Below are 26,758 nucleotides of genomic sequence, written 5' to 3' on the forward strand. Positions count from 1 at the left end.
TTCGCCTGATACCGAGAGAATCCATCCACCTCATCGGCGCTCGCTGCCCGCTGAATTTGTTTTGTACTTTTTCTTTTCTTTTTGGTGTACTTCAATGGAAATAGGGTTCTACGGTTAGACAATCAGGGCATACATTTCACATATCTGTAGTATAATCTCGCAATATTTATTAGTAGCTTTATACATCAACTCCCATCGCTCAAGACTCTATGATCAAGCAAACAAGGACTCATAAGTTCTACTCTCATTTGGTCGAGATCGGCTGGCTCCTTCCTTAATGGCTGCACGACAGTCGAGCTGTAGTACAATCTCTGCGCAACGTCGCCGACAGCCCAGTCGAGGCCTTCAACGAGATTGAGTCCCGACATGGCACTACAGCTCCAGATGCGCCAATTATGTGAGCGAATGCTAGGCAGGTCAAGGGCGTCGCGAATCTCGGATTCAGACATTGCACCGTCAATGTCTTGTTTGTTGGCGAAAATAAGGAGAGATGCACCTGCGAGACGCTGTACAAGAATATGAGAGGTGCAGTAGATTAAGTAGACGTCATGATCAAAAGATATAGGAAGGGAAGAACATACGTCTTCTGTTAGTAATTTGTGTAATTCCTCTTTACAATCGTCCATTCGCATGCGGTCGCTCGAGTCTACGACCCATACCACAGCGTCAGTTTGTTCGAAATAGTTTCTCCAGTACGGTCGAAGTGTTCTTTGACCTCCAACGTCCCCTATATGCTTTGATGAGATATCAAATAAAGGAGGTAACGTCGCAAATAAAGTCGCCACTGACAGATATTCAAAGTATATCTAAGTTCTCAAGTAAATAAGTAGCATTTCAGATTAAAATAGCGATTTGTTTGCACTCACCGACCGTGGATAAACGTCTTGATATTAAATCCAAGTGTAGGGCTGACACTCATAACGTCTTCCCCATTCAACTTCTTGACTATTGTCGTCTTTCCAGCATTGTCTAATCCACTTCAAGTACACTTGAGAAGGGTGTTTTGCAGTCACAAATAGACGAGAGGCTTCACAGGAATAATATCCGCATTTCTTTCTCCTTCATGCGATTTTTGCGAATTATTGTTAGGAGGCCCATGATGGTGGGAAGAACCAAGACTGAATTCAGATTTGTACGCGACGCATCATGATTTTCTCGCGCGAGTGCCACTGCCATTCCATCTTACTCTCTTACCATTGCCACATCTCCTCCGGCTTCCTCCGTCACTCTTTTGAACCTGTATTATACATAATGAATGCATATCTGTCAAAAAGACATACGCCATCATCGCCATCAATAACGATGGAGAAGGGCGCATACAACGTCTTAAACAACCAAGGCTCGCCATCCAAGTTTCGTCACAGCTATTTCCAAGGAAAGGGCACCCAGCTCTCAATGCGTGACAAACGACTAGCTGGGATAATCATACTCTTGATTCTCGCTGTAGCTTTCTGCTTCGGTTCTGCATATTACTTGTTTAGCACGGGGTGGGTGAAGCACGCCACTCGACATAACAAGGCTTCCTCTAATGTTCTTCTTCAACCTTTTCAAGTCGTCGAATTCGACCGTGAATTAGGGAATGCTCCTATTGATAGCTCCACGAAGTATCTGGCATATCTTCCGCACAGCGGTTTCCACAATCAGCGAATAGCTTTCGAAAACGCGCTACTCATGGCTTACATTCTTAATCGCACTCTTCTGGTTCCGCCTGTTAGACTGGGAAAAGGAACTCTCACGTACTATCCTTTTGATCATCTTTACGAACTGGTCACGCTTTCTGGAAAGGATGGACTCGGACATTGCACTAACGCAAGCGTATGGAAGGAACTGCCAGTAGAATGTACAGACTACTACGACTATACCCTGGTTCCGTGGAACTGGCTGTCTAATGTTTCCGATATCACGAAAAATCAACCAATTATTCAACGTTGGAACATGAGCGACGCTTGGCTATCTGACTATTTGGGAATTACACCGAATGAGACATTCGAGATCAAGGATAATACTCCATACCAATTCCGTTTTGTGGACGCAGACCCGTTCGACATGCCAAGCTCGCGATTTGACGAGGTCATATCTATGTCCCTTCTCGAACGACTTCCTCACCGTCTCATCCAAGTCGGAACGCTTTTCGGCTCCTCGCGTGTCCGTCTTCGCCGCGCTCGCAACATTGCATATCGGACGGTGGTCCGTGAAGGCATGACCTTTAATAACGGAATGCTTCTCGACCTTGCGGAGTCAATAAAAGCTAAACTAGGCGGAGAATACGTTGCCATACATGTCAGGCTAGGCGATGGTGGTTTCGAACGGAAAGCCAAGAAGAACGTTCGTTTAATCTGGTGGAGACTAGTACGAGAAGTGTTGGGCGTCGAAGAGAACGTTGGGCTAGACGTAGAAAGACGAGTAACGAACTTCAGCTACTCGTCACCTCCAAATATCACCGTCGATCAAGCCACACTTCGTGCTTCACATCCTGCACTCCCGTCACTTCCTTCGACCATCCTGCCGAAACTGCCATGCCGTCGGCCGTGGCACGACAATCCCCAACTTACCGCTTTAAACGTACCTCTCTTCATCTCAACGGACGTGTCGGATCCTGAATCTCATCCCTTACTCCAACGTTTCTTCGCCGCGTTTCCATGTACATTCATCTTATCAGATTTTGTTGACGAAGTTACTGCTCTCGGACGACCGAAAAGCGGATACGACGGACTCATGCTCAAAGGTTTCATACTCCCTTTTCTTGATGCTGTCGTTGCTGGGAAAGCGTATCAGGTTGTTGGAACAGATGGAAGTACGTTTAGTCAATTTGTTCAGGACGTGTTGTGGAGGAGGTATAGAGGATTGGAGATTGTTCAAAGAGGTTGATAGAATTAACAATCCGTTTCCTTATTTCAATCAATAGAATGCTATTATTAGATCGGATTGTCTGAGTGAGGCTATGTCTTTCTATACAAGATGGAATGTGGGTTATAGCAAAAAGAGTAGGATCATCGTATCCATAAACCATAATAATCTTGAGTAGCAAGCGAAATAGCAAGTGACTGTCCTGGAAATAAGGCAGGACCATAGTTGCATTAGGAGATCATCAAGCCACATAATTATCTTCCACCTCTTACCATTATCATAACCGCTGATCATTATTATTGCTGTTATTATGAAAAACCATAAGCAGGCCCTCGTACACCGCCCATCCGATTGCGGAACTGAAAACCTTTCGGGAGACGCGCAACGACGCGCCATCGAAGAAGCCTGAGATTCCTCGTTGCTGCAAATTGAACAAATGATAAAGTGAGATTTACATAGTATAGCGTCTTTTTAATATGGAAGTAAGGGATACTCGATGTAAGGACATACCTGCCAAATCGTATGAACTGTCCGCCGGAGACCGTGATATCGGTCTTCTTGTCGGACTTGGACTTTCGTCTACTCAAAACGTAAAAGAAAAGGCAAAAGAAAAAGCAAAAGAAAATTAGTATGAGTTACCGAAAGGAAAAGAGAGTAGAAACATGGAAGGATGTAGAGGTAGGTGGGAAGAGGGTTAGGTTAGGAAAGTCAATGTATCACTAACCTTGATAACGTCAAATGGATGCGTGGCAAGTGTAGCTATCGCTCCTGCGGTACCGGCGGATACCGTATGTACCATCGTTGATGATAGGACCGAGGATGACCCCGATAAATGGGCTACTCGTTTCAATTTATTTCCATTAAAGTTTGTCGAGGTATACAGTCAATAATTTATTGGAACGGGTTATAAAAGGAAACCTTACAAGTATGCCGTTTAATACTCTCATAAGTAGCCACAAACAAACCAGCATACGGTGCATCGCGCATCGCGGATGGTACGAAACCCTTGAACAACTCTTTTGGTCCGGAGCGTGCGATTAGAGCGACTGCTTGTGGGAAGGAGTTGTACTGAGATTGGTAGATGTTGCTCTATCCCACCCAAAACCAAAAAGAGTTTCCCATTCAATTCAACTATTCAGCTTCACACAGAGGAGGAAGTGAAAGAAAGAAGAAACACACCTCAAAACGCGCCTTAATCACAGAAAACGGGTTTAAAAGAAACCCAACTGCGACGCGGGTGAACGCTCCGGCGAGTAAGTTCCCCTGGCTTGATAACTTTGGTAGTACAGATCCAGACTTGGAAGTGTTCCCCCCAGTAGCACTACCGTTAAAGATTAAGGGAGCTCGGACAAAATACGCTGAGCGAGCCATCGCGGTTCGAATTTGCGTGAGGCTTGTCATGTATAAAGCTACACCGGGAACATTCCTAAGTAATTAAATAATAAAGTATACGAATAATTATAAGAATAGGCAAGGTATATAGACATAGCAGACAAACCTAAATAACGAAGGAACAGTCCCTCGCCATAATCCCAGTATACCATCCGAAGCTAAGACGCTCCGCGTAACATGCAGTACACTTGTTCTCTGCCTTGAAAAAGGAAGGAGGGAGCGATTTGCAATTCGAATTCGTTCAATAAAATTAGACATCGTAGTGATGTCGTTGTATGACGTACCGGATGTCTACTTTCCCATCTCGTTGTTGCAGACGAGTCTTCAAGAGATCAACTAGCAAAACGCAAATGCGAGGCCTCAGTTCCGTCGGTTCTACGAAAGAGTAATTATATATGAATCTGAAAAACGTACAAGGCTGAAGGAGAACAGTTGAGGCTAATCCTGAAAGTCCGCCTTTTACAATCTCGTAAATACATACATTTAGTTTGATTATGTGCAGAGATACTCACCAGACAACAAGTGTTGTCCGACATTGTTCATAGATGGTCGTCGGCGAGGAAAAAAGGCGTGCAAGGCACTTTGAATGTGTGATGACGAATAATATTCTTGTCTATTCTTCCTCGCGTCGATCTCTCGAGTCACGACTCTCAATCCCTTCATTGCCACAACGTCTTTCTCACCACCAATCACACCTCACCTCATCTCTCCCAAAAGAAAAGGAGAAAAATGACAGACGCCCCACCAACAGCATCCATCCCCTCCAACGCCCGCGCCCGCCAACTCCGCGCATGCCTCCTCTGCTCCATTATCCAATCCCCCGTCGACTTCCGCCGAAACGGCTGCCCCAACTGCGAAGAAATCATGCAAATGAAACAATCGCAGGACCGAGTCCTCGCATGCACGACTACTCATTTCGAGGGTGTCATCGCTGCTATTGACTCTGAGGCTAGTTGGGTGGCGAGATGGCAGAGGACTTGTAAGTCTTTGTTGACTTTGTCTCTTGAGTGAGGAACTAAGGCGTGTGGTGTGTAGCGAAATATGTTCGAGGGATGTATGCCGTCCGCGTAAAGGGGAGAATACCAGACGACGTCGACCAGGAGCTTCAGGAACGCGGCATTCGCTATCGTCCAAGGGACCAAACAGATCAGGACTGATGCTCATAACTTTCCTTTACTTTCTGGCTCTTCACAAGCTTTGTTTTTGATGTCACTATCCAGTTGTATTTCATGGGCATTCGCAATCTACGTGTTTTCTATTAGTCGATTCAGGATTCGCAAGCGGCTGGTTTTGATACAAAGATTCGATACAGTGAATATCAAGCAGAAATACAGCATAGTAAAAGCGAAGCATATCAATAAAAGGGAATAAGTATGGTATGGTATGAGCTATGGTTTAGTCTCCTCTAGTTCAATAGAACAGCAACGTAGAGTACAAACGCCATTGTACAAATTAGTCCAACCTAGAGTAGCTCATGCAACACTCGATCGTATTGATGCGGTAAATGCGAACTGTATACGCAAAATTTATCAAAAAAATAAGTGAGCTTTCAAGCTACCCATTTAGAAACAAAAGAAAAAGACCAATGAAACCCTCACCTTAACATATCCCTAGCAAATATAATCTGCCCAAAGACCTTCTCGACATCAAGTACATCAAAGAATCGCACTTTGTTCTCGGCATTGCTCTCCACAGCAGCGCCCGAACAACCGGAGGCGGATAATCTATGCGAAGGGTGTAAATCTCCATCTCTTATCGCCCACAAGACCCGTCCGGGTGGAAACAAGTCGGCCATAACCATGTTCGCCTCTAATGTCTTCCGCATCGACAAAAACTAAATAGCAACAGCAAAGAGCCGTCGCATGGTATAGAAAGGAAAAAAAAGAAGACATGAGTCAAAACCCAATCGGAAGACAAACGATTCACTCATGAAACCATGGATTAAAGGGTATACGTACCCAGTCGGGATCCTCATGTCTTCCATATCCCGCGCGCCACTTCAACGCGCGTTTCGTAACAGCCGCATACCCTTCCTCACTACCGCCTTTATTTGCCTCGCAAAGCCATGCCGCAACAGCATTCATATCTCGGACAGAGCCGAGTGATAACCTTGAAACAACATCGTGCGAGTACGTGAAGGAGGTGACGAGGCGCCTTGAGAGATTTGATAATGCGGGAGAAACGAGACAGCTTTTGTTTCGAAGTGAATGTCAGAAAGAAAAAAAGACAGGCAATGTAAACAAATGCGTACGGTGGAGCAAAGCAATATGCGGAAACCCTTCGTCCGACCGGAAGTCCACTCGACGGGACGGTAAGGCATGTTTCGGGGTTCGCCCACGTCTAGCATATGTCAGACATAATGACAAGCCACCAGAGAGGGTTTACTCACGAGAGCGAGGAGAGCAGAGACACCTGCGCCAAGGCTGTGTCCGGTTAGGATCAGCTCTGGAAGCAGAGTCAGAGTCAGCTCTCCTAGAATGTACGAAATCACATGCCATAACCACTGTTCTTGTACAATGCTTGCTGAACAGCACGATGAACGGGCTTTCCTCTTGCACCCATCACCCTCGCCATTCGGAGCATCCCTCCATGTACATCATAAGTCTCGCGATCGGGAGGCATTCCATCCTCGCTCTTCGACACGTTCGAATCCGTTCGATTGCGTCCGTGTTTTGGCGGCGCAAAAGAAGGAAAAGGAAGTGACCCTGGCATCATGACTGAAGGCAACCCGTCTACTTTCTGTTCACTTTCCACTCCATCGTCCAATGGATCATCTGGACTTGCGGGTGAGAACGGTTCCGGGTCACAAGTGAGGTCAACAGCGAGCTCATTGATGGACATCGTCCCCCGGAAAACGAGAACAACCTGTCTGCGTCCGTGATCCGTTAGTACCCAGAAGCGAGGCATGTGCTTCTCAGCGCCGATGACTGCAGTCATAGGTTTATCCTCCTCAGCTTTCTTGCTCCGACGTCGACGTTTACTCGTACCCTCACGCACTGTCGCCGGAGTGAATGCATATCCCTCGAATATTTCGCGATCATGGCGCCCAAGTAGAACGTTCCACCAAGAATATTTCGGCGGAGGCTGAGTGTCCGGAGCTGGAGCTGGATGGCGGAAAGATGAAGAAGCCTCGCGTTCGGAGGCGTCAACAGCGTTCGCGAGGGCATGTTCTTCTGCTGTACTCGCATTGTCATGAAGAGGATTGGAAAACTTCGGGACAGACGGTAGTGGCGGAGTAAATGAGACGCCAAAGAATATAAGTCCAGCGCCGCCATAGCCAGCCAGTACCATTTTGGAAAAGCGGCGAAGATTCGACTTGAGCTTGTTCTGAGCTACGAACGATTGTGACCGTGTTTGAGTACTAGCAGCGCGCAGATTGGTAGGTCTCGAGGGCGGCTCAATTTCCTCGATCTCGGCCGTAATAATTTGCCCGACGTTCCGTGTCATGTCGCTCGTAATCCTAATACGTGATTCCTTGCGTTCCCTGAACGGTGAATTCTCGTCGTCTATCTCATTTACGTCGATCTCCTTGAGATCTTTGAACCACATCTTCTCTTTCCACTCATGTGTGACGCCTTGCAGAGCGCCCCAAGCCACGAGAGCCGTGGCGATTTCGGTCACGCTATAGCGCTCCTGCGGTAGCTTCTCCCAGTACGCCGGCTCATTCCATTCACGCTTTACAAGTGCGACGAAAGACGCGAGTGAGAAGGACGCTTCATCACTGCCAGGGAAGATGGCGCTGAGAACATCAATAGAAGATTCAGCTGCGACTAGAGAGGTCGACGCAAGTGTTTCCCCCAATAGAATTGGAGCAAGTGCAATGTGTTCAGCAAGCGAAAACACGACGGACACTGTAGACACGAGTCATTTTAGCCATGCGTTATGACGCAATTTGACGGATGCATACCTGCTCCCCCAAGCGCAAGACCAACCCCAAAGGGATACCCTGCTATGACAGCAACGGTCGAAGACACACCTCGAGCGATTCCAAACTACCAACATGCATTAAAACAAGTAGAAAAGAGAGAGCGTTGGCTACAGGTAGACGCACTCCGACTTTCGTGCCCAACTTAGCCGCAGTAAAGCCCACAGAAGTTACAGTAGAAGCGATACTCAATCCGTTTCGGGAATAACTCTCCCATTTAGACATCATCTATGTTCTTCTTGAGAAATATTGAAAAAATATTCACATATATGCGTAGAGTATGTCGTTGAGAAAGGAGGAAAGCGCGAGGAGGAGGTATAGCAAAGGTCTATGCGGTATACTTATATGAGGCAGGTAACAAGGGCAGATCATCGATAAATCACAAGCCAACGTCGCTTCCACTTTGGGCATCCGTTCCGCGGTCACGATGACAGAAAATACAAGCAAATAAAGATTTAGTTTCGTCTATATCTACCATAAGTAACTCCGAGCCTTGCACAAGAGTGCTTTCTCAATGCTCTTTAGTCCAGGTACAATACCATATTTTTCTATATGTATGCTCAAGATATGCACTAAGTGGAACAAGCATTTCCATGCCAGATTTAGACTTTAGTTGCTTTGCTCTGTATGGGATCGGCGCGTCGATCAAGTATAAATCGATATGGATGCAGAATTCCATTACGATTCCATATCTCTTGCTCTTCTCTCATCCACAACACATCATGCCTGGCCGTCTTCAGCATAAAGTTAGTATCTGCTATCCAGCTATACTAATGGCCCTGACTGCTTTGTATTAGTCTGCACTTATCACAGGAGCCGCATCGTAAGTCCAAAACGCATATACTCACCTCCCATTACTGTAATCCGAAATATCGCCAATAGCGGCATAGGTCTTGAGTCGGCAATCTTATTCGCACTTGAGGGAGCCGACGTCTTGCTAGTCGACATCAACGAGAAAGCCGTCCAAGATGCTGCAGCGAAGCTAGCTAAGAAGACGCCGAACGTGAAGATAATCGCAACAACAGCCGACGTCGGGAAAGAATCAGACGTGAAAGCAGCAGTAGACAAAGCCGTCGCAGAGTTCGGGAGACTGGACATTATGGTAATCACGTTTCTCCTTTCCCTCTCCTATACACCATACTCCCTCTCACTAAGACGGGAATCTGACTGGTCAAATACAAACAACAGTTCAACAACGCCGGAATAATGCACCCAGCAGACGACAACGCACTCAACACAGAAGAGAAAATCTGGGACCTCACAATGCAAATCAACCTCAAAGGCGTCTGGTGGGGCTGTAAATACGCTATCCTCGCTATGCGCAACAACCCTACCGATGAGAGTAAAGGTCTACGCGTCGGAGGGAGCATCATCAATACTGCGAGCTTCGTTGCGCTCATGGGTGCGGCGACGCCCCAGTTAGCTTGTGAGTGCTTCCGCTGTAAGCGTTGCAGGCGGTGATAGTACGATATTGAATTTGCGATGCTTGTGATAGATACTGCTTCTAAGGTAAGCTAAGATGCTTGAATAATTTACTAGGTAACTGTATGCGCGTTATTAGGGTGCCGTACTCGCCATGACCCGCGAATTAGCAATGGTCCACGCCCGCGAAGGCATTCGCTTCAACTCACTCTGCCCGTACGTCCCTCCGCATTACCCCCATATCTTCCTCACGTCAAACTACCTTAAACCTACCAATGTATAGCGGTCCACTGAAAACACGTACGCCTTTCCCCCATTAAGTGTAACATACCCTCACAATAACATACGTGTGTAAATTAAGCCATGCTAATGGACTTCCTCAACACACCCGAGAAACGTGACAGACGATTGGTCCACCTCCCCATGGGCCGCTTCGGCGAAGCCGTTGAACTCGCAAAGGGCGCTCTGTTTCGTACGTCCCTTTCCCTTCCTATCTACTTTCTCTTCCTCAGATGAACGCATTCGGATACTGATATCCTCATCTATTGCCGTTTAGTTGCAAGCGATGATAGCAGCTACGTCACCGTACGTATCTCTCCCATCTCCCATCTCCCATCTCCTTCCCTGTCCATAATGGAGTTTCACTTACCTGTTTCTTTATATTACATTATCCCTTCTGAACAGGGCACGGAGTTCAAAGTCGAAGGCGGTCTGGCCTCTTGCTACGTTACCCCTGTCGGCGAACCTGCACTTCCACCGCCAGAGAGCTTAACAAATCTCCTTTGAGTCGAATATATAACTCAATGATAATGTTCAATAATTATGTTCATAAGACTGAATATTTTTGTTGTTTTCGTTTGTATTTTAGAATTAGTGTTGAATGAGATGTTCAATACATTGTATATTTATGCACAATGCCAATGACAATCAATTCATTAAAGTCCAATTACAGCCCGTACTCTATACTTACAAACATAAACGAACAGAGAGAGAGAGAGCATCCAGACCCAAGCACATCACTCCTAACATTGCCCAACAATCCATCTAAACAACTCCTACTCCACAAACGGATTACACCCACAAACCCTCCACCTAACCAAAAAACTACACGCAGAACCAACAACCAACCCCCCGACCAACACAAAACTCGCAAGCGTAGCAGCAACATCCACATCTCCCTTCCTACCCCCCAACTTCTTATTATGCTGGACGTTGGGAGCAGCAATCATACACATACTCGAGACGTAGCCGTTGGAAAGCCCGAAGAGGAGGAGTATGAGGAAGAAGAACGCGTCGGAGCCTAGGGAGAGTGCTGATGATGGCAAGGTTGAAGAAGAGGGTGAGGAGGAAGGAGAGGGGCGTTGAACGTTGCATAGGAGGAAGAGGGGGATGAATAGTGTACGTGCGAGAGAGAGTACGAGTAGTCGGCGGGAAGACCAGGTAAGCAGTCTCGGAACCGCACAGAGGTACCGCCCAGTAAGATCTCCGACATTGAACAGGAGGAAATGAATAGCAGTGAAGATGAGCGGGTGAAAAGTCGCTGGATCCGCAGGCAGAATAGATGCGGTTATAGGAGGGAATACAGCCTATTCATTCAATTCAATCAATAATCAGAGCTGTAAATCCACTTCCAAAACCCAAAAAATTAAAATAAAATAAAAAATAACTCACCAGAGTCACCGTAAAAACATACCCAACAGCAAACTCATACTCCACATTCGCCTTCGCAACTCTCCATATCCTTCCCTTCTCACTCTTCGCATCAATATCAACATCAACTCCTCCTCCTTCACTTCCTTCCCTCCCCTTCCTCCTCTCCTCCTCAAATGGCCTCATAACAGCCTTATACTCCGGCAACCTCACAAGCCAACTCAACGCACCAAGCGTCGCACACAAAAACACAGTCGACAACCCAAAAAACAACGCAGCAGCCCTCGCCTCTGCTCCTCCCTCATCATACTCCTGATTCTTTTCCCTGGCCTTCGCCGAAGCACTCACAGAAGCCAAGGAGCTGAGTAGTTGTACAGTGCTAACAACTACACCGACGAAAGCCTGTCCAGCCATGCATGCATGCATTGCTGAGTGACCGAAGAGCGAGGCTACGGCTACGACGGCTGTTTGTAGATAGGAACCCGCCCCGGCTTGTACGATCCCATTTAATAGAACGAATGCGAAGAAGATTCCTGTTGAGGAAGGTGTACTCGTGGAGAGAGTTAGGAGACCAACGAGGACTGCTAGGAGTGATGTAGCAACGAATATACGACGAGCAGGAGATGACTTGAAAGTATTCAGATCTCCAAATCTCACAGGAATATGTGCAGACTACATACTTGTTTAGAAGTTACGGTAGCATGCGCCAGAAAGCAAAAGTTCGCAAGTGTAAACGTGATGGAAAGGTATGAGCTAAATGAACTCTTCATGGGTGACCCAGACAATCGAGACAAGAAATACGGCGTTGCAGTGATCAGTGCTATTTCATCATACATACACATTTGTTCGTCAGTATTAATCACAAACACTCAAGATAACAGGATATTCACCGTTCCAGGGCAAGAGCACCGCACATCCAAAGATGAAGTGGACCCATCGTATCCGCCCGCCAACATGTACTTCCGCGTGTGGCTGTTCCTGTAGAAACTCATCTACCAACTCATCTACTACATCAGGTGTTTGCGGTAGAGGCTGGTATACAGCGAGGCTGGGCGACAGATTGCCCGTCATGACTGCGTCTTGAGAGGTGGGTACGCACAACGGCCGCCGCATCGAGGCGTCGATCTCACACATTGGCAATCCTTGCCACTTCGGGCGACCCTCAGCTTGTCCGCTTCCGTCACTTCACGAAACCAGAATAAATCCGTAGTATTCGCATAAACGCTACAATTATTGTGAAAATATAATATACATGCATACAAGTAAGGAACTAAAGTTTAGCATTCTTCGGCATCTTTCTCAAAGCCTGCCTCACTCCCAGGTCCCCCATTACATCCTCCGCACCGCCCAATATCGCATCAAACGGAGACGTACGATGGAACTTCGTAAAAAAAGTAAAAGTAGAAAAAACAGGTCACCGATAAAAATTAAGCAGTCAGCGACAATATCGGATCACAAAAGAAAGTAGTCAAAGGGACTAACATTCTCAATCAACCTTCCCATGCCTGTCGCTGTGATACCACGCCCGCCGAAAACCTGCGTCGCATCCTCTGCAATCTCTCTTCCGCATTTCGTGATAAACCTGAAACACATCGGGGAAAAGAGGAAAAGAAAGACAAAAAGAAAAAGAAATTAAAAATGTGCAGGAAAATGGAAGAGTGGATTACTACTCACTGTTTAAGCAACGCGATCGGACCGGCGAGTTTGTCGGATTGTTCTTCGTAGGACATCTATGACATACAAAAGCTTAAATTAGTCATTGATGAAAGCAAGCAACGGAACAAAACAAATAGATACATTGTTCATTTGGTGAGTTATCAGTTCAAGCCAGTTCTGACACGCCTCAACGCGTGAGATCATACCGGCAATTTTTGCCCGTACGACCGCTTGCGCGATGAGCGGCTTTCCGAAAACTTTTCGTTGGTTTGCCCATCTGTAAGGTGAAACGCAGTTAATATGTTGAAATAGATGCAAGGATATTTGATATTATTTTACGCACTTCAAGCATTCTTCCACGATTAACCGTTGCGTTCGTAAACCGACACAGACAATCATCCATCGTTCGTGGTTGAAGTTGCTCAGAACGACTTTCATCCCATCGCCTACCTTTCCAACAGTGTTCGCAGCAGGGACCTTTACATTGTCGTACATAACAAACGCCGTCCCTGCTGTCGCCGAGTAGCTCGTCTTGATAGGCTTCGTCTCGACACCCTCTCCACGTTCAATAAGGAGCACAACGTATCCACGTTCTTTTCCGTTCTCGTCAACCACCCGACAAGCAGTCGTAAACAAATCCGCAAAGACACCATTCGTAATCCACTTCTTCGTACCATTCACAACCCAACTACCATCTCGCAACCTCGTCGCAGTAGTTTCCATCCCACCAACATCACTACCTGCAAATGCCTCGCTCACAGCAAGACAAATTAGTTTCTTTCCGTTAAGTACATCCGGTACGACGCGTGCTTGTAGCTCAGGAGAGCCATAGTTGAGCACAGGAGGCAATCCGATGACACCACCAGAAAGAAGGCCGTCCATTGAGCCACGTAACCCAAGTCGCCCGTACTCAAAAGAAATAATGAGCTCGTGGAAGTAATCGAATTCTTCCGGAGTGATAGTGCCACCCATAAGTTTGCGGCCTTTAAGATGTTTCCCTGGACCTAGTCGCATAGCATGGATATTCATCTCCCTATTCGATTCGTTAATTTACGAGGAAATATTCAAGACGAAGGGAACAATACACTTACGACATTTTGTCAACAACATTCTGACTTAACCTCTTCCCATTCACTTCACATCGCTCCATCTCCGGAGCAATAACCTCACTAACAAACTTCCGCATAGCACGTTGGAATCGACGATGCCCATCCGTATAAAAAGGACTATGGAAACCCTCTGCGAGCCACGTCGGTTCAGCATACGGAACGCCAGAGAGTGCATCCGGCGCAGCGGCCTTCACAACCTCTTCTTCTCCTTCGAGTGTACCAATTTGCAAACGAGCATAGTGTGGACGAAGTAATACCTCATGTCTGTGTAATCCGAAGAAAGTTTCTGTTGCATCCTGTCCAGCTAGTATCTTTGTTTCAGAATTAGCTAAAGACGCGGGGTGAACAAGTACTTACCGACGGATTTTGCTAACAACACAGCAGCTCCTCCAGGATGCAAGTTCGCAAAGCGCGATACGTCAAAGACCTTTGCGTCAATAACAATCCACTGCAAACACAATTCAGTCTCCACATTAATTATCCAGACGGTTTTTGGTGCGTACCAAGTCACCAGGTGAATTATGCTACGTCATTCATTAGCTTCAAAGATACCACCACAACACAATCACAAAAAACCCACCTTCGCAACCTCCTCAGCACTATACACCTTATGCTCCTTGACCGTCATATTCAAAGTCTCGGTACAAGACAACCAATCACATGTGGTGCATTAGCTGAATTCACGGGTGGGGTCACGTTACCTACGGGCGGAAAAGACGAGAGCCGAATCACATGCTTGTCGTAGAGTTAATTCTAAAATTAACTTGCTTACTTGAACGAGAATAACGCGTAAATACGGATAAACAACGCGTCCCCCAAAAGCAGTGGCGTTGTCGCACTATGCTCGTTTCAATCGAGTTATTTAACCTTACACAAATGCATATACGTTACAGAGATCACGGAAATAGAGTGTATCTTGGCTTTAGGAAAGTGAATAAAAAGAGATATCAAATCGGCGGTAACTAAACCTCGTTTTGACAAAAAAAGGCAGTGTAAGTGCCTTATGTGCTACGTGCAAGCATACTGAATGTATTGGCACAAATACACATCGTTGGAAGTGTCTTGCCGACGGGAATCTCTTAAGTTCATCTTTGAAAACGCCACCGATACGCCCAACAGGCTGTGTAGAGCTATTCAAGCTTCCTTGTATAAGTACCATTCCCTCCACTCGGTGTGTCTTCCACGCCGAATCGCACTTAAGCGAATAAACTTCTTCGCCGCTGATGACGCTGTTGCTACAACATCCCGTGCTGGTTGAAGCAGGTAGCTAACAGTCATAGATATGAAAGCGGCAGTGCTACAAAATACAACATGTAGATATGTTCTGAAGTGACAATGTTCACGTTCCACCACCCGGTCGACCAGGCTTATTACTCCACGTTGTGGTGGCATTCCCAGGGTCTTCAGCTTCAAGAGACTGCTTGATCATTCATAAGGCACTGTCAAAGTGAACATTGATGTGAGAATAACTTACGTCGAGAAGCATAGCAAGGGCATCATCCAGTTCAGCTTGCGGCATCCCTCCACAACCGGCACTTAGCAATCGTCGGTATTGAGCCATTCGTCCTTGAGTTCCCGCTTCGGCCTGTAAAGTTGCAAGCTGCTCAAACATCTCACTTCGCCTCGTGCGTGACTGTACAAGATCCGCTCGAAGTTCTTGACACGCTTGTTGAACGCCTTTTTCGTCATTTGGAAGATTCGAATATAACTCCCTCAAGTCCGAGATGTCCTCATTTTCGGTGACTTGGAACGATATCGGAACGGGTTGCGTCGCTTCCATTGACTCCGAGACTATATCAGGATTAGTGCCGGTGACAGAGGGGAGGCCTTGGCCTAAGGGACTCGATCGCACGGCGCGCTCCCGATCCTCCTCGTCACGGTGCCATTTCTCCCAGCCGAGACGGTATCGTCGGTTCATTTTCGCAAGAAGTTCGTGCTTTACTTGTACAAGTGCCGCTTTCGCCTCGTCCAAACTTTGGCATTGATGCTTGAGCTGCATCACTGAGCGCTGATGGTCTAATATTTCCGACTGAATTGTATGAAGGACAAGCTGTGCCTGCGCCATGTCATGTTCCTTGTCCTTAAGTTCCTGATCGAAAGACGCTGCGAGGCTCTCAAGCATGGCGGCCATGTCATTCACACATCTCGTGCTGGCAATCTGTGCAGTCACGGAATGATGTAGAGGAAGCCGATCATGGAGTGCGGGGCCGTTAGCATACGAAGAACCTCCAGAAACAGAAGGATGTGCAGCTTGTAATGTCCGAAATGACATGTTTGCCGTTCGGGATGGAAGAGTTGGGGATGATCGGAATCGTTCGTCTTCCAAGATGTAGTCTTCCGCGCACTTTCCGTCTCGATTTGCGATCTTTGGATCAGCACCGTGATCGATTAACAACTTAACAAGTCGTTTACTTCTACAACGTGCAGCCATAGTAAGCGCAGTTTCACCATCTTCGTCTTGGAAGTTAATAATGTCCGCCAGCTCCTTGGGATATTCTGCTAATCGTTGCAGAATGGTTTCCATGTAGTATCGAGCGGCGTGTGTTTTCCCTTTCGACATTGCAACATCCATGATATGATGGAAGACCGTCCGATTGTAATTGTCGATATTCAAGGTCGATCTGTGTAGTAACTCGTATAATTCTGGGAATTTACGAACGTCGTAGTTATTGGAGAACATCACGCTGCGCATTAATGCTGTTTGTCCCGCTTTGTTCACTTTGAAGATATCGGCGCCTGCCGTCAACAGAAGTTTGACAACACGCATACGGCCCATAGCTGAAGCCCAATGTAATGCCGTGTGACCCTCGTCATCAATGGCAATATTTGGGTCAAAGTCCTTCGGCGGCGTTATGAGAAATTGAGGAATTTGACTTGACTCTGAGATGAAATACTCGAGAATCTCATCCACGTAGTTCGGGCCAGGATTCATTTCTTCATCCGAGCCCGACTCTCCGTCGTACCTGTCACGTCGCTTTGCATGATCCCGAGGAGATGAAGAATATTGAGTATAACCGTCGGCATAACCACGCTGGTCAGGTGTTGCACGGATTGGTGGGGGAGTCGGAGAAGTAGTAGATGCTTCTGACGGACTTGGAGAGTCAGAATCATCTTCAGATCCTAATAACGAAATCCCCTCGTCTTCATGTGTAGACTTCGGTTTGCGTCGGGCTGCTGTGCGCGTGCTAGACGGAGTCTCCTTGCGACCGGTTTGCCTCCCAGGAGCAGGTGCCACTATGTGTTTCGGTGCCGGGGGTGGACTCCTCGAGTCCGGCTGAAATTCTATGATAGGACGTAAGAGGAGGTCGCAATTGTAGAGTCTGGCCAGTTCCAAGCCTCGTTCGGGAGGAATCCAGGTGCCTGTAATGAGGCATGGATGTACAGACCCGGTGCAGTTTCAAGACATCTCGTACCTTGGTATTTTCCGTAGCCACCCTGCACCTTTTCGTGCTCGCCTTTTTGGATGTCCCTTTCCAGTACTCTCGTTCTTTGGGGTTTGTCGAAACCAGCAACTTTCAATATTTGCGTCGCGTTGAGCCACCCATCGGACTTCCTGCGCATTACAGCCACTCCCTTGCACATCCTACATGCCATATTTATCAGAATCAATTACCCTTGGCTGCAATCAATCTTCCTACATCTCATAGACAGGAACTCCGCTGTATGTCGCCTGAAGCGACGGTCTTAGCACACACAGATAGCCTTGCGACAATCGGAAGAAGCACGCACTTTGAAAATCTGATTGTCCGGCATCCTGCGCAGTAAGTATAGAAACTATCGTCAGGTATGTACTGCAAGATGACCAGACCGGACCCGAGCTCAATGTGGCCTATCGACGACGAACGCGAAGCTCGACGCGTGAAGGTCAAAAAGTCACAGACGCGTCAAGCGTGTGACCGAAAACAATGTCGTCGTCACGCGTGCTGCATCTGCTCTGGACTAGACCACAAACATAGCAGCGACTCTGCGTCCGCAACTTGCCCCATCTCTCCTGACTTTCTCCACTTTGCGTGGGCAAAGGACTCGTAACTTGTAACCGTACTATCAAATAAGAATACCACAGAAGTTTCGACTCCTACGTGCATCCAAGTTTGTACTCCACCGGGGATTACGATGAGTCCGATGAAAGCAAATTCTTTGCAAAATAGCCCTGGATTCCGGACCATTTTGAACGCATGCATCGTGTTATTGCTGTAGCGAAAACAACTCTCTCTCGAACATTCTCGGATGTAAGCGCCCAAGATATTTGCATTTCCACTTGGGCTGTAGGGTCATGAGCGTTCTTTTTCTGTCAAGCAGCGCCGATGAATACAAGACATTGGCAATTATAGCACCCGGTATACTTCGTGATTTCTCCACTGATATCGCGGCAGGCAGCAATACTCAGCTCAAGTGTAAAAGTTGAGTAAAATCAGAACTGCATGTATGGACATGCGTTGCTTCCTGAAGCCAATCTGCCTATCTGAATCTCTGGCAATGACATTTCACGTTCTGGAGTATTCCTTTATCCAAGCGCAATTTTATCCACATTCCAAATGCTATTTTTTGCGAATTTCTCCCAGAATTTATCGAAGGTCTATTGCAAGCAGCCTTGTTACAACCCTTGGACCCCAGGACACACTGTTTAAATTCTAAGAAATTCGCGTATATTTTCTGGGGATATGGGTCCGTCCATTTCGCGAACCTTAGCATTCCGCGAACAAGCCAGCGTCGCTTTTATTCTGTACGCGAACCAACAGCAAGATATAACTTAATCGCCCCATGACGTCGGTAGATCCTTTGGAGATGTCCCCTGATATGCAAACATACGGAACTAAACATTTAAAACAATAGCACCGGGTTCCGCAGCTTTGCCTGCTTTTGAAGGGATCGGATTGACATCTAAAGAAAGAAATCTATGAATGAATAAATAAAATGCCCACATTGTAAGAATTTCGGAGTTTTTGACGGAAATGTCTCACCTCTTTACAGACATACACAACTTGCTACAGTCGAAATTGTCTTATTGCATAACGTTGGGGGAGAGTGAAACCCAATGCATTATACAAATTATGCATCATGACAATACATTTTGGCTGAGAAGTTGACTTTTGTTCTGACCAGAAGCAATGCATTATGCAATATATGCATTGTGATGATATGCAATAAGACAATTTTGACTGTACATTGTCCTTTCATTGAATTGTTGGTCGGTTCCTTACTTGAACCCCTTTCTTCACGGGAATGAAAATTTATGACATAGACTCCGAAATTGCAGAAGTAAACGGGTGTATGTTTAAATGCTTTTGTTCGTTAGTGACGGCTGGGGTATTTTTCCATTACGTAGACCGACTATGGTCGGTCTACCATTCTTTTTATGAATATTTTCTCATAGGCAAAGGCTCTCTTTTCTTCAGGGTCAATTATCGTGACTCACCACCACCTGCAAAAACCATTCTGCTGTGTGGTAGAAATAAACCCCTGTAGTCATTATGACACACGTAATTTAGTTTACGTTTCTTCATTTCTTTGAGGATGAGGATGGATCTTTTACCATTGCCAGGTGGTGTGTCCGCGTGTATGCAGCAAGCATTTGTTTCTCATTCACGCCCATATCAAAGATGTACCACCTACCCGTCGTCTTCGGATAGGCTCATTCATTAATCTTCTAGATTACAGCCATGTGCATGCACGTTCAGCCTGAGGGTGCAAAGTACGAATACTGCAAGTAACTCTAATGAACGTGAGAAATTCTCTTGGAGAATCCAGGAGATGTCTAAATACCTTTTGGCTTTAGTCATTTCGCGTCTCGACCCCCTAACGCTATGGCCTGTGCCGAATTCTCCCATTGACATGCGCTGAGAATTTCCAGCGGAAGTATCTCTCTCCACAGACCCGCTACACGACGTATGTGCTAGCCTGAACGCTTCTTGCACAACCGTTTCTTCGGAGACGACCTAGCTTCCCGCCTGCCGTACAGCATGCAGGCTATCTTAAATCTACATTCGATGTTCAGGGCAGGGCAGGCAAACACGAGCCGGTCCGAGCGGATTGCCAAGTATCGAGATCGAGTGCTAGTGGCGTCAAGGTCAACCGAAGAAGTGTAACCCCGGCGTAAGTCCCCGTGTGCACGATCATAATAAAAATGCGTACTCACGACGACGGGGGACACGGGATAACCTCTTTCCAGATTCTTCGAGGCGAAGGGAGCTCGGATAGCATGAGTAAATTTTAATTTCATGAAGTCTGGTTCCTACACGTATCTTGCATATGGCCACGAAGTAAAAACTAAATTCGAATTACTATTCTTTTTACGGCGTCCCGCGCGATTATCTCTCTGAATAAATGCGACCCTTAGGAAGAAAGGGAAACATGAAATTCACGGCCCTCCTTTCTAACGTCACTTCGGTTAGCGATCAGCGAAGCGTTGTACACACGTGTATCTCGTGGCGCACACACAAGCTTTTAGAAGTTGAATGGGGGCAAATGCGGACGTTTTAGCTTTCTGATCAATCTCATTAGTTCCCTGCCCAATTACCTAATTTAGGCTACAAAGAAGGGAACGATCGCTCTTAATTACTTGAACGGCATGGCCGATCGAGAGGCGATGCCAACATGCCATGCACGCTTGGTCCCCAGTAGATCTCATTTAAAGTAGTCTAGAATCAGCAGCCGCATTGCAAGCGGGAGCAAACCAGTCCTTAGCTGGACGTCGGTTCCAACCGCTGTGACGCATGCTTGTGGATAGCTTTCTGACGGAAAACAAGGGTAAGCGCGCAAATTCATATGAACCCAACGACTGGCATGCCTACTCACGCTTTCGAACATTTGTGAATAAAATTCACATAAAATATCGATTTAGAAAGAGGGGTATCGCAATATCATGATAAACAGTCATTTGTATTTCAATCAGTAAACCTTCTGCGATCAAGCGAACAGCAAATTTCTCATCGCATGATGAGCTGCGGCACTATCTCGGGGCATGATGTGTTCGGCCAGAAGCGAAATTTGTAGTGGTCGTCGGTCTTAGTTAAGAACGACGAGCTCTTCCGAAGCCCACGTTCGACAATTGCGTGAATCATTCTATCTGTTCTCATGACTCTAAGATGAAATCAGATTTGCCTTTGAATTGGTAAGATTCGCATTCACATGGCATAACATAAATTTCCAGCAGGTAAGCCAGAAAGATACATGAGTTCCGAAGTACAATGAATTGAAAGATGGGACTGAGTGAAAGTAAAAGGTCTATCTACATGCGATCGTATACAATACATAATCATGAACAATAAGATACAACTTCCCCAGGACATTTTTGACTCTATCGTCTCTCGTTAAAATACGTGATGACTCGTCATCTAATAGCACGGAACTTCCGGAGCATCATTCTGTAGAGAAGGAACGTCACAATGAATAAGAGGCACAGAGGAGTGAGTTCAATACCAACGGCACTTACTTGTCGGATAAAGGTTAGCATGTGGCAGGTGATGTATCCCTTCGCGAAGCCAGCACCAGCATAGGCATAGAGATATTGCCACTTGCGCTTGAAGGCTTCGAACTCCGCTCGGTTGTTTTTCAGAGCAGGGAAGTCCTTTGCGATCATCTCCTGCGTCAGGTTCTTCTCCAAACGGCGTCCCCATTCGCGCAATGTGCGAGGATAGTCTGAAATTAGAACACCGGTCAGTTCGATGGCCGACTCCTGACGGTGAATGCCGGACACTCACGAGCCGCATGATTTTCTACACCCTCAACTGTGAACCTCCCTTGAGATGCAGAATGCGCTGCTTGGATCAATGACGTTGCACTTGGCAGGCATGAGTTTGGCCACATGTACTTCCGCATAAAGTCCTCTGCCCTGAAGAAAGAAAAGATTGTCATCAGTATCACACCCTTTTTAGTACACTCGGAGCTGAACGGCGGGATCCGGGTGTTGATGGCAGAATTGACACTTACTGATAGCTAGAAAATCGGCACTCGGGGAAAGTTGATGAAGTGACTACAGCCGTGGCATTTTCGGATTTGAGTGCCCAGTCAATCAGGGAGAAGTAAGTGTTATAATACTGAAATTTGCAATTACTATCAGTGAACAAAGTCTTGCAAGCCGAGGGAGTTTTTTGCGTACTTTAGCGCCAACATGCTGGAAGATACGAAGCACGAGATAGTCAGAAAGGTCAGTAAAAGAAGCTGGATGAAAAGGTACTAACCTCGACCATTTCAATACTGATGAAAGCATCGAAGGCTTTTTCAAACTCAGGCGGAAGTTCGCGATAGTCCATAAGATGAACGCGAATGCGGTCTTCCAGGCCGGCTGCCCTAATGCGTTCTTCCGCAAGGCCCTTCTGTTCTTTCGAGAGCGTGAGCGTATCGACTTCGCAGCCAAATGAACGTGCAGCCTGAATAGGATGAAAATGTATGAGCTCATTGATTGCAGCCGATCAAAGCAGGCTTCGCGCAACTGACCTCAATTGCAAGACCACCCCAGCCAGAGCCGAATTCCAGGACGCGATGTCCAGGCTTCACGCGTGCCTTGCGGAGGACGTGATGAAGCTTACGGAGCTGGGCAGCTTCCAAGTCGCCAGGTTGGGGACCAATGTCAAGATCGCCCCGAACGCCACCTTCAGCATCACTCCAAAGTGCGGTTGAGTACATCATTTCTTTACTCAGGAACGCCTGTGATATGAACAAGTTAATTCCTTACGACACATTAACACGAAAAAAATGCTTACCTTGAAGAGCTCGTTTGACTGATCGTAGCTTGCGATGGCATTGAGGCGCGCCTTCGACTTTGTCTGGCCAGTGAATGCGTTTGAAAGCCCGCTGATCGCCGAGACTATTCTGTTTATGGCTGATGACAGGTTGGACATCCCGACTTGATTGTCGAGCCAAAGCTATTAGCGAGATTTTAGCGAGTTTATTAAACTTTCAATACAATTGCGCTTAAACTCACGTCGAACACGGCCTTCAAGTCGGTCACTTGCACGTCACCGATCATGTACGCCTCACTGACTGTAAGAATGTGTAAGGCATTATCAGATATAAAACAATCCACTAGACTTACAGCCCAAATCGCCAGAACTACACGGATCGAAGAGCAAATGAGAAATACTGTATGCATGAGACACCTTGTACATACATTAGAACACGGCTCCAAAAGGCGTCATTGACGACCGTGAGTTGGACATCGTTGCCCGCTTTAATGGGCTGCCCGAACTCATATACGTTGCCCTTGTCGACGATGGTAAGGTGCCCAATGCAGACAGCAGACTCAAGGACGGAGAGGAGCGAAGAACGGGCTATGCACATGCCAGACGATCATCAGCATGAGTGGAAGAATCATGTAGTGTAGATGACCCATACCGAAGGATGTCAGCCATTCACGAGGTGTCGGGAGCGAGACGGACAGGGAGGGGACAGACGGAGGAGACACAATGCCAATGGACGAAGAGGCAACAGCACCCATGATGAACAGTGATGACTGACAGCGGGAGGTATGGGCCGTTGAATGGGGGGAGAGGTGTCGAAGTCAGGCTGAGACTGGGACTGGGACTGGGAGGAAAAGTTGAGGAGAACCATGCTAGCTATATAGGCAAGAAGGTATGTGGGTCCACCCACGGAGGAATGCGCCGGCAGTAGAAGTAAATATGCTCTTGTGTTGGCATTGGAAATGCACCTACGAGGAGAAGAGGAGAAGGGATCGGAGGAAGCACAAAAGGACTCGGAGTTTGTTTCAAGGGACGACGGCTAAGATTGCTCCATGCTAGAGATCCAAACAATCTAGAAGAGAAGTAGACCCGTGAAGAGAGGCGAGGTGACTTCCGTACATGGACATGAACACGCGACAAACGGCGGCAGGAGGACCGAGTTTCAGGACATACCTAGCCTCGCATGACGCCTAAGCGAAATTTAAAAAAAATGGGAAAAAAAGGAGCGGCGGCGGCGGCATGAGAATCTCCTGGTTGGAGTTCCGAGGACAGCGTCCGAGTAGCAACGAGCACAGAAAGAGAGCAAGTGTGAGAACCACAGCTACGCACGGAGTGGCACTTAGAACGGGCTTTGAGTGTGAGTGCATCAGCCTATTCAGAGTTTCGGCGTGACAGTCGAGCTTTGCTAATGTACCCTTTTCGGTACTAGTCCCGATAAGGCAAAGTTGGGTCTTGTGAATTAATTATTGTAAATATACCTCTGCGAGACAACATTCTGGGTTTGCAGTTCCGGGGTCCTCAACGAGTCTCTACCGAGTGCGAGTCTTTTTGCCGGATTATCTGGTTTTTGTAAACACGGCGTCCACCGTCTCTGAACCTTTAAAAATGGCCATCGCATGTCGTTCTAGCTCAATATCTGTAACGGAGTGTCCTGCAGCGCGTGAGTTCTGTCTGTGCCCTTGTACAACAAGTGCACCATGTCGACCACGACAACTGTTCGTGTCCGAACACTGACCAGCCAGGTCGGCACATCGACCTCTTCGCAAACTCAGTCAAAATCTTCTACGCACTCTATCCATGTCACCGCATCTCGGCCTCCTATCACATTCAAAAACTTCGTATCCGAGATTCGCTGGTTCAATCTTGGCGTAGTTACGATTACACCTCTTCTCTCCATCTATGGCTTGTATACTACCGAATTCCGCGCACCAACCGTTGCGTTTTGTGTGTTTATGTACGTCTTGAACATGATAGGTGAGTCAAGAAGTCTTAATTACCTTCGTAACCGTGTTGATCATCCTATGATTTGACTACACAGGAATCACTGCCGGTGCGAACTCTATTTCGCTTTAGCCTCACGAGATTCTCAGCTGACGTCGCCGACGTTAAGGCTATCACCGACTGTGGTCACACCGATCATACAAGGCTTCCCTTCCTCTTCAATATTTTCTAGCGCTCGCGGGCGCGAGCTCTGTACAAGGATCCATTAGATGGTGGGCTCGTGGCCATAGGTCTCATCATCGGTAGGTAGTTCTTTTTAACGCCACCAATCTTATTTGATCATCGATTGATTCTCATGCTGGCGTGGAATAATTCGAATATATTATATAGGTACACAGACACCGATCTAGACCCGTACAGTGCTCGAAAGGGACTTTTATGGTCTCATATTGGATGGATGCTCATTAAGCCCCGGATAACTCCCGGAAAAGCTGATGTTCGCGATTTATCGCAGAATAAAGTTATAATGTGGCAGCGCAAGCATTACTTCCTCATTGCCCTCGTTACTGGCGTCCTAATCCCCTGGTTCATTCCGGGATACTTTTGGGGTGATTGGCGCGGAGGTTATTTCTATGCAGGTTTCCTTCGCATCACAATAGCACACCATGTGCGGCTTTTCGCGGCTTATCACTTCATTGAGACGTTATTGACTCGTCTTTCTGGCAGTCTACTTTTTGTGTCAATTCAATCGCTCATTGGCTGGGGGAGACATCTTATGACGACAAGCATACTCCAAGAGATCATATCATAACGGCCATACTTACTTTGGGTGAAGGATACCACAACTTCCATCATCAGTTTCCCATGGACTACCGTAATGCCGTTCAATGGTATCAATTCGACCCAACAAAATGGTTTATTGCGCTATGTGAGCGGTTCGGGCTGGCAACACACTTGCAAAGATTCCCCGAGAACGAGATTCGCAAAGGTCAATTGGCAATGACTTTGAAGAAACTCAAAGACGAACAGGACTTGATCGTTTGGCCGACCAAATCCGACGACCTGCCAGTAATCAGCTGGGAAACATGTAAGTAAAATGAACGGCGAAAGATTAAACTCATTATTTCTGACACTTCGACTTCTCTTCCTGTGCTTCTGTTGAACGCCTATCAGTCAAGGAAGAGTCGCGAACGCGGCCTCTCGTCCTCGTGGCCGGATTCATCCATGATGTTTCAGGATTCATCGACCGGCATCCAGGTGGACGTGAGCTCCTCGAAAAGGCTCTAGGAACCGATGCCACGCCATCCTTCTTCGGAGGAGTGTATGAACACTCTCATGCTGCTCACAACGTGCGTGCAAGCTTCTCCGCCGTTCTTTAATTTTAACCGAGCTTCTCGTACTCGTGGTGGCGCTCTATTGCGAAGTAGCTTAAGTACTGATTATCTTTCTTCCTCTAGCTTCTTTCAACTATGCGTGTGGGAGTGTTGCATGGTGGTCTTGAACAGGTTGACCAGAAGTCGATTGCACCCGGAGAGAAACTGTATATCGCCGAATCAAAGGTGCCGACACGCTAAACGCCACTTGTGTTCACGATAGGCAGTTTGGATTTGCTGTTGCCCTGGCAGTCCTTGAGGATTCTTCATGGGGCAACGACCTGTAGACTTCTCTCATTCTCCTCTCTATTCTGCTCTTCTACTCTACCCGCCTTCCTCTTGTACTTAGTGTATTCATAAACCTCTCCGTCCCGCCCTCCAGCATATGAAGGCAGACTTGATTAATTTTAGATTCAATGTTCCAGAAGGATACTTGACCGCCTGACTTATCTGTACAAATTATGCAATTTATTCATTCATCTTGGCTCGAAGACCGAAGTACCGTCGCGACACGTCAAAGACAACGAGTTGAAGGTTCGAGCGGAGCTAGTTTTATTACTTCTTAATCAGAGAAGAAGGCGGAGCAGATTGAAGGAAGTCGAACCCTTTCACTTGCCAGTCGGCAAACGCGACAACCAGCATGCTAGCACGCCTTGTGTAATGTGTAATTCGACACCCAACTACTGGTACCTTCAAGCAGCGTAGCGAGAACCAGGATATCGGGATTTTCTTAGCTTCGTCCCCCTGGCATTCTTATGTCATTAA

At 46.9% G+C, this 26,758-nt stretch overlaps 12 protein-coding genes across 12 annotated transcripts; 4 read left to right on the forward strand and 8 right to left on the reverse strand.

Annotated features, from left to right (window-relative positions):
- Positions 1 to 103: 103 nt before the first annotated feature.
- On the reverse strand, positions 104 to 1,098 carry FOMMEDRAFT_110172 (GTP-binding protein; the record flags this gene model as incomplete). Its single annotated transcript, XM_007268030.1, has 5 exons — positions 104 to 506; positions 582 to 727; positions 790 to 806; positions 867 to 977; positions 1,034 to 1,098. 5 exons carry the CDS (start codon positions 1,096 to 1,098, stop codon positions 186 to 188), a joined length of 660 nt encoding a protein of 219 aa, XP_007268092.1. The 3' UTR covers positions 104 to 185.
- Positions 1,099 to 1,827: 729 nt separating this feature from the next.
- Positions 1,828 to 2,868, forward strand: FOMMEDRAFT_56491 (uncharacterized protein; the record flags this gene model as incomplete). The annotated part of the gene is made up of 1 exon (XM_007268031.2): positions 1,828 to 2,868. A coding segment is annotated over one exon (1,041 nt), but the record flags the coding sequence as incomplete, so codon positions are not given.
- Positions 2,869 to 3,124: 256 nt separating this feature from the next.
- FOMMEDRAFT_88622 (mitochondrial carrier) lies at positions 3,125 to 4,708 on the reverse strand (the record flags this gene model as incomplete). Its single annotated transcript, XM_007268032.1, has 8 exons — positions 3,125 to 3,268; positions 3,358 to 3,426; positions 3,572 to 3,684; positions 3,771 to 3,936; positions 4,027 to 4,273; positions 4,346 to 4,434; positions 4,496 to 4,575; positions 4,654 to 4,708. Coding segments are annotated over 8 exons (963 nt in total), but the record flags the coding sequence as incomplete, so codon positions are not given.
- Positions 4,709 to 4,968: 260 nt separating this feature from the next.
- On the forward strand, positions 4,969 to 5,563 carry FOMMEDRAFT_169068 (transcription elongation factor SPT4; the record flags this gene model as incomplete). The annotated part of the gene is made up of 2 exons (XM_007268033.1): positions 4,969 to 5,218; positions 5,275 to 5,563. The coding sequence occupies 2 exons, from the start codon at positions 4,969 to 4,971 to the stop codon at positions 5,394 to 5,396; spliced, it is 372 nt and encodes a 123-aa protein (XP_007268095.1). The 3' UTR covers positions 5,397 to 5,563.
- On the reverse strand, positions 5,544 to 8,389 carry FOMMEDRAFT_169069 (uncharacterized protein; the record flags this gene model as incomplete). Its single annotated transcript, XM_007268034.1, has 8 exons — positions 5,544 to 5,750; positions 5,838 to 6,073; positions 6,198 to 6,429; positions 6,491 to 6,579; positions 6,629 to 6,684; positions 6,744 to 8,090; positions 8,147 to 8,231; positions 8,291 to 8,389. The coding sequence occupies 8 exons, from the start codon at positions 8,387 to 8,389 to the stop codon at positions 5,702 to 5,704; spliced, it is 2,193 nt and encodes a 730-aa protein (XP_007268096.1). The 3' UTR covers positions 5,544 to 5,701.
- A 497-nt stretch (positions 8,390 to 8,886) lies between these two features.
- On the forward strand, positions 8,887 to 10,372 carry FOMMEDRAFT_157927 (short-chain dehydrogenase; the record flags this gene model as incomplete). Its single annotated transcript, XM_007268035.1, has 9 exons — positions 8,887 to 8,910; positions 8,962 to 8,987; positions 9,047 to 9,266; positions 9,353 to 9,590; positions 9,660 to 9,673; positions 9,726 to 9,802; positions 9,870 to 9,886; positions 9,948 to 10,058; positions 10,143 to 10,372. 9 exons carry the CDS (start codon positions 8,887 to 8,889, stop codon positions 10,370 to 10,372), a joined length of 957 nt encoding a protein of 318 aa, XP_007268097.1.
- A 130-nt stretch (positions 10,373 to 10,502) lies between these two features.
- FOMMEDRAFT_125285 (uncharacterized protein) lies at positions 10,503 to 12,314 on the reverse strand. Its single transcript, XM_007268036.1, has 4 exons — positions 12,127 to 12,314; positions 11,917 to 12,056; positions 11,258 to 11,863; positions 10,503 to 11,172 (listed from the first exon to the last, which is right to left on the reverse strand). The coding sequence occupies exons 1-4, from the start codon at positions 12,305 to 12,307 to the stop codon at positions 10,642 to 10,644; spliced, it is 1,458 nt and encodes a 485-aa protein (XP_007268098.1). The 5' UTR covers positions 12,308 to 12,314; the 3' UTR covers positions 10,503 to 10,641.
- Positions 12,315 to 12,471: 157 nt separating this feature from the next.
- On the reverse strand, positions 12,472 to 14,629 carry FOMMEDRAFT_141624 (acyl-CoA dehydrogenase NM domain-like protein; the record flags this gene model as incomplete). Its single annotated transcript, XM_007268037.1, has 9 exons — positions 12,472 to 12,617; positions 12,719 to 12,818; positions 12,911 to 12,966; positions 13,034 to 13,169; positions 13,236 to 13,925; positions 13,984 to 14,305; positions 14,359 to 14,449; positions 14,505 to 14,525; positions 14,582 to 14,629. 9 exons carry the CDS (start codon positions 14,627 to 14,629, stop codon positions 12,507 to 12,509), a joined length of 1,575 nt encoding a protein of 524 aa, XP_007268099.1. The 3' UTR covers positions 12,472 to 12,506.
- Positions 14,630 to 15,273: 644 nt separating this feature from the next.
- Positions 15,274 to 17,754, reverse strand: FOMMEDRAFT_141625 (apses-domain-containing protein; the record flags this gene model as incomplete). Its single annotated transcript, XM_007268038.1, has 5 exons — positions 15,274 to 15,418; positions 15,476 to 17,361; positions 17,415 to 17,584; positions 17,640 to 17,671; positions 17,731 to 17,754. The coding sequence occupies 5 exons, from the start codon at positions 17,752 to 17,754 to the stop codon at positions 15,341 to 15,343; spliced, it is 2,190 nt and encodes a 729-aa protein (XP_007268100.1). The 3' UTR covers positions 15,274 to 15,340.
- Positions 17,755 to 19,501: 1,747 nt separating this feature from the next.
- On the reverse strand, positions 19,502 to 20,221 carry FOMMEDRAFT_157930 (uncharacterized protein; the record flags this gene model as incomplete). Its single annotated transcript, XM_007268039.1, has 3 exons — positions 19,502 to 19,621; positions 19,674 to 19,937; positions 20,015 to 20,221. The coding sequence occupies 3 exons, from the start codon at positions 20,219 to 20,221 to the stop codon at positions 19,502 to 19,504; spliced, it is 591 nt and encodes a 196-aa protein (XP_007268101.1).
- An 889-nt stretch (positions 20,222 to 21,110) lies between these two features.
- On the reverse strand, positions 21,111 to 23,450 carry FOMMEDRAFT_21321 (cyclopropane fatty acid synthase). Its single transcript, XM_007268040.1, has 12 exons — positions 23,335 to 23,450; positions 23,111 to 23,270; positions 23,036 to 23,052; positions 22,925 to 22,983; positions 22,704 to 22,865; positions 22,438 to 22,647; positions 22,182 to 22,370; positions 22,100 to 22,114; positions 21,931 to 22,037; positions 21,702 to 21,832; positions 21,434 to 21,639; positions 21,111 to 21,365 (listed from the first exon to the last, which is right to left on the reverse strand). The coding sequence occupies exons 1-12, from the start codon at positions 23,435 to 23,437 to the stop codon at positions 21,336 to 21,338; spliced, it is 1,389 nt and encodes a 462-aa protein (XP_007268102.1). The 5' UTR covers positions 23,438 to 23,450; the 3' UTR covers positions 21,111 to 21,335.
- A 914-nt stretch (positions 23,451 to 24,364) lies between these two features.
- Positions 24,365 to 26,349, forward strand: FOMMEDRAFT_110202 (delta 9-fatty acid desaturase protein). The gene is made up of 7 exons (XM_007268041.1): positions 24,365 to 24,653; positions 24,718 to 24,729; positions 24,790 to 24,922; positions 25,011 to 25,287; positions 25,347 to 25,707; positions 25,794 to 25,969; positions 26,078 to 26,349. Exons 1-7 carry the CDS (start codon positions 24,377 to 24,379, stop codon positions 26,192 to 26,194), a joined length of 1,353 nt encoding a protein of 450 aa, XP_007268103.1. The 5' UTR covers positions 24,365 to 24,376; the 3' UTR covers positions 26,195 to 26,349.
- The last annotated feature ends 409 nt before the right edge of the window (positions 26,350 to 26,758 follow it).

This window comes from Fomitiporia mediterranea (genome assembly GCF_000271605.1).
Source record: "Fomitiporia mediterranea MF3/22 unplaced genomic scaffold FOMMEscaffold_8, whole genome shotgun sequence".
NCBI lineage: Eukaryota > Fungi > Basidiomycota > Agaricomycetes > Hymenochaetales > Hymenochaetaceae > Fomitiporia > Fomitiporia mediterranea.

Coding starts and splice junctions, on each gene's coding strand:
- FOMMEDRAFT_125285 (XM_007268036.1), bottom strand. CDS start 12,307: ATGACGGGCAATCTGTCGCCCAGCCTCGCTGTATACCAGCCTCTACCG. Junction 11,864..11,916: donor CTACCGTAACTTCTAAACAA/GTATGTAGTCTG, acceptor AATACTTTCAAG/TCATCTCCTGCTCGTCGTAT. Junction 11,173..11,257: donor ATGTTTTTACGGTGACTCTG/GTGAGTTATTTT, acceptor TTGAATGAATAG/GCTGTATTCCCTCCTATAAC.
- FOMMEDRAFT_21321 (XM_007268040.1), bottom strand. CDS start 23,437: ATGGGTGCTGTTGCCTCTTCGTCCATTGGCATTGTGTCTCCTCCGTCT. Junction 22,866..22,924: donor ACTTGAAGGCCGTGTTCGAC/GTGAGTTTAAGC, acceptor TCTCGCTAATAG/CTTTGGCTCGACAATCAAGT. Junction 22,371..22,437: donor GGGGTGGTCTTGCAATTGAG/GTCAGTTGCGCG, acceptor CATCCTATTCAG/GCTGCACGTTCATTTGGCTG.
- FOMMEDRAFT_110202 (XM_007268041.1), top strand. CDS start 24,377: ATGTCGACCACGACAACTGTTCGTGTCCGAACACTGACCAGCCAGGTC. Junction 25,708..25,793: donor AGTAATCAGCTGGGAAACAT/GTAAGTAAAATG, acceptor AACGCCTATCAG/TCAAGGAAGAGTCGCGAACG. Junction 25,970..26,077: donor ACTCTCATGCTGCTCACAAC/GTGCGTGCAAGC, acceptor TTCTTCCTCTAG/CTTCTTTCAACTATGCGTGT.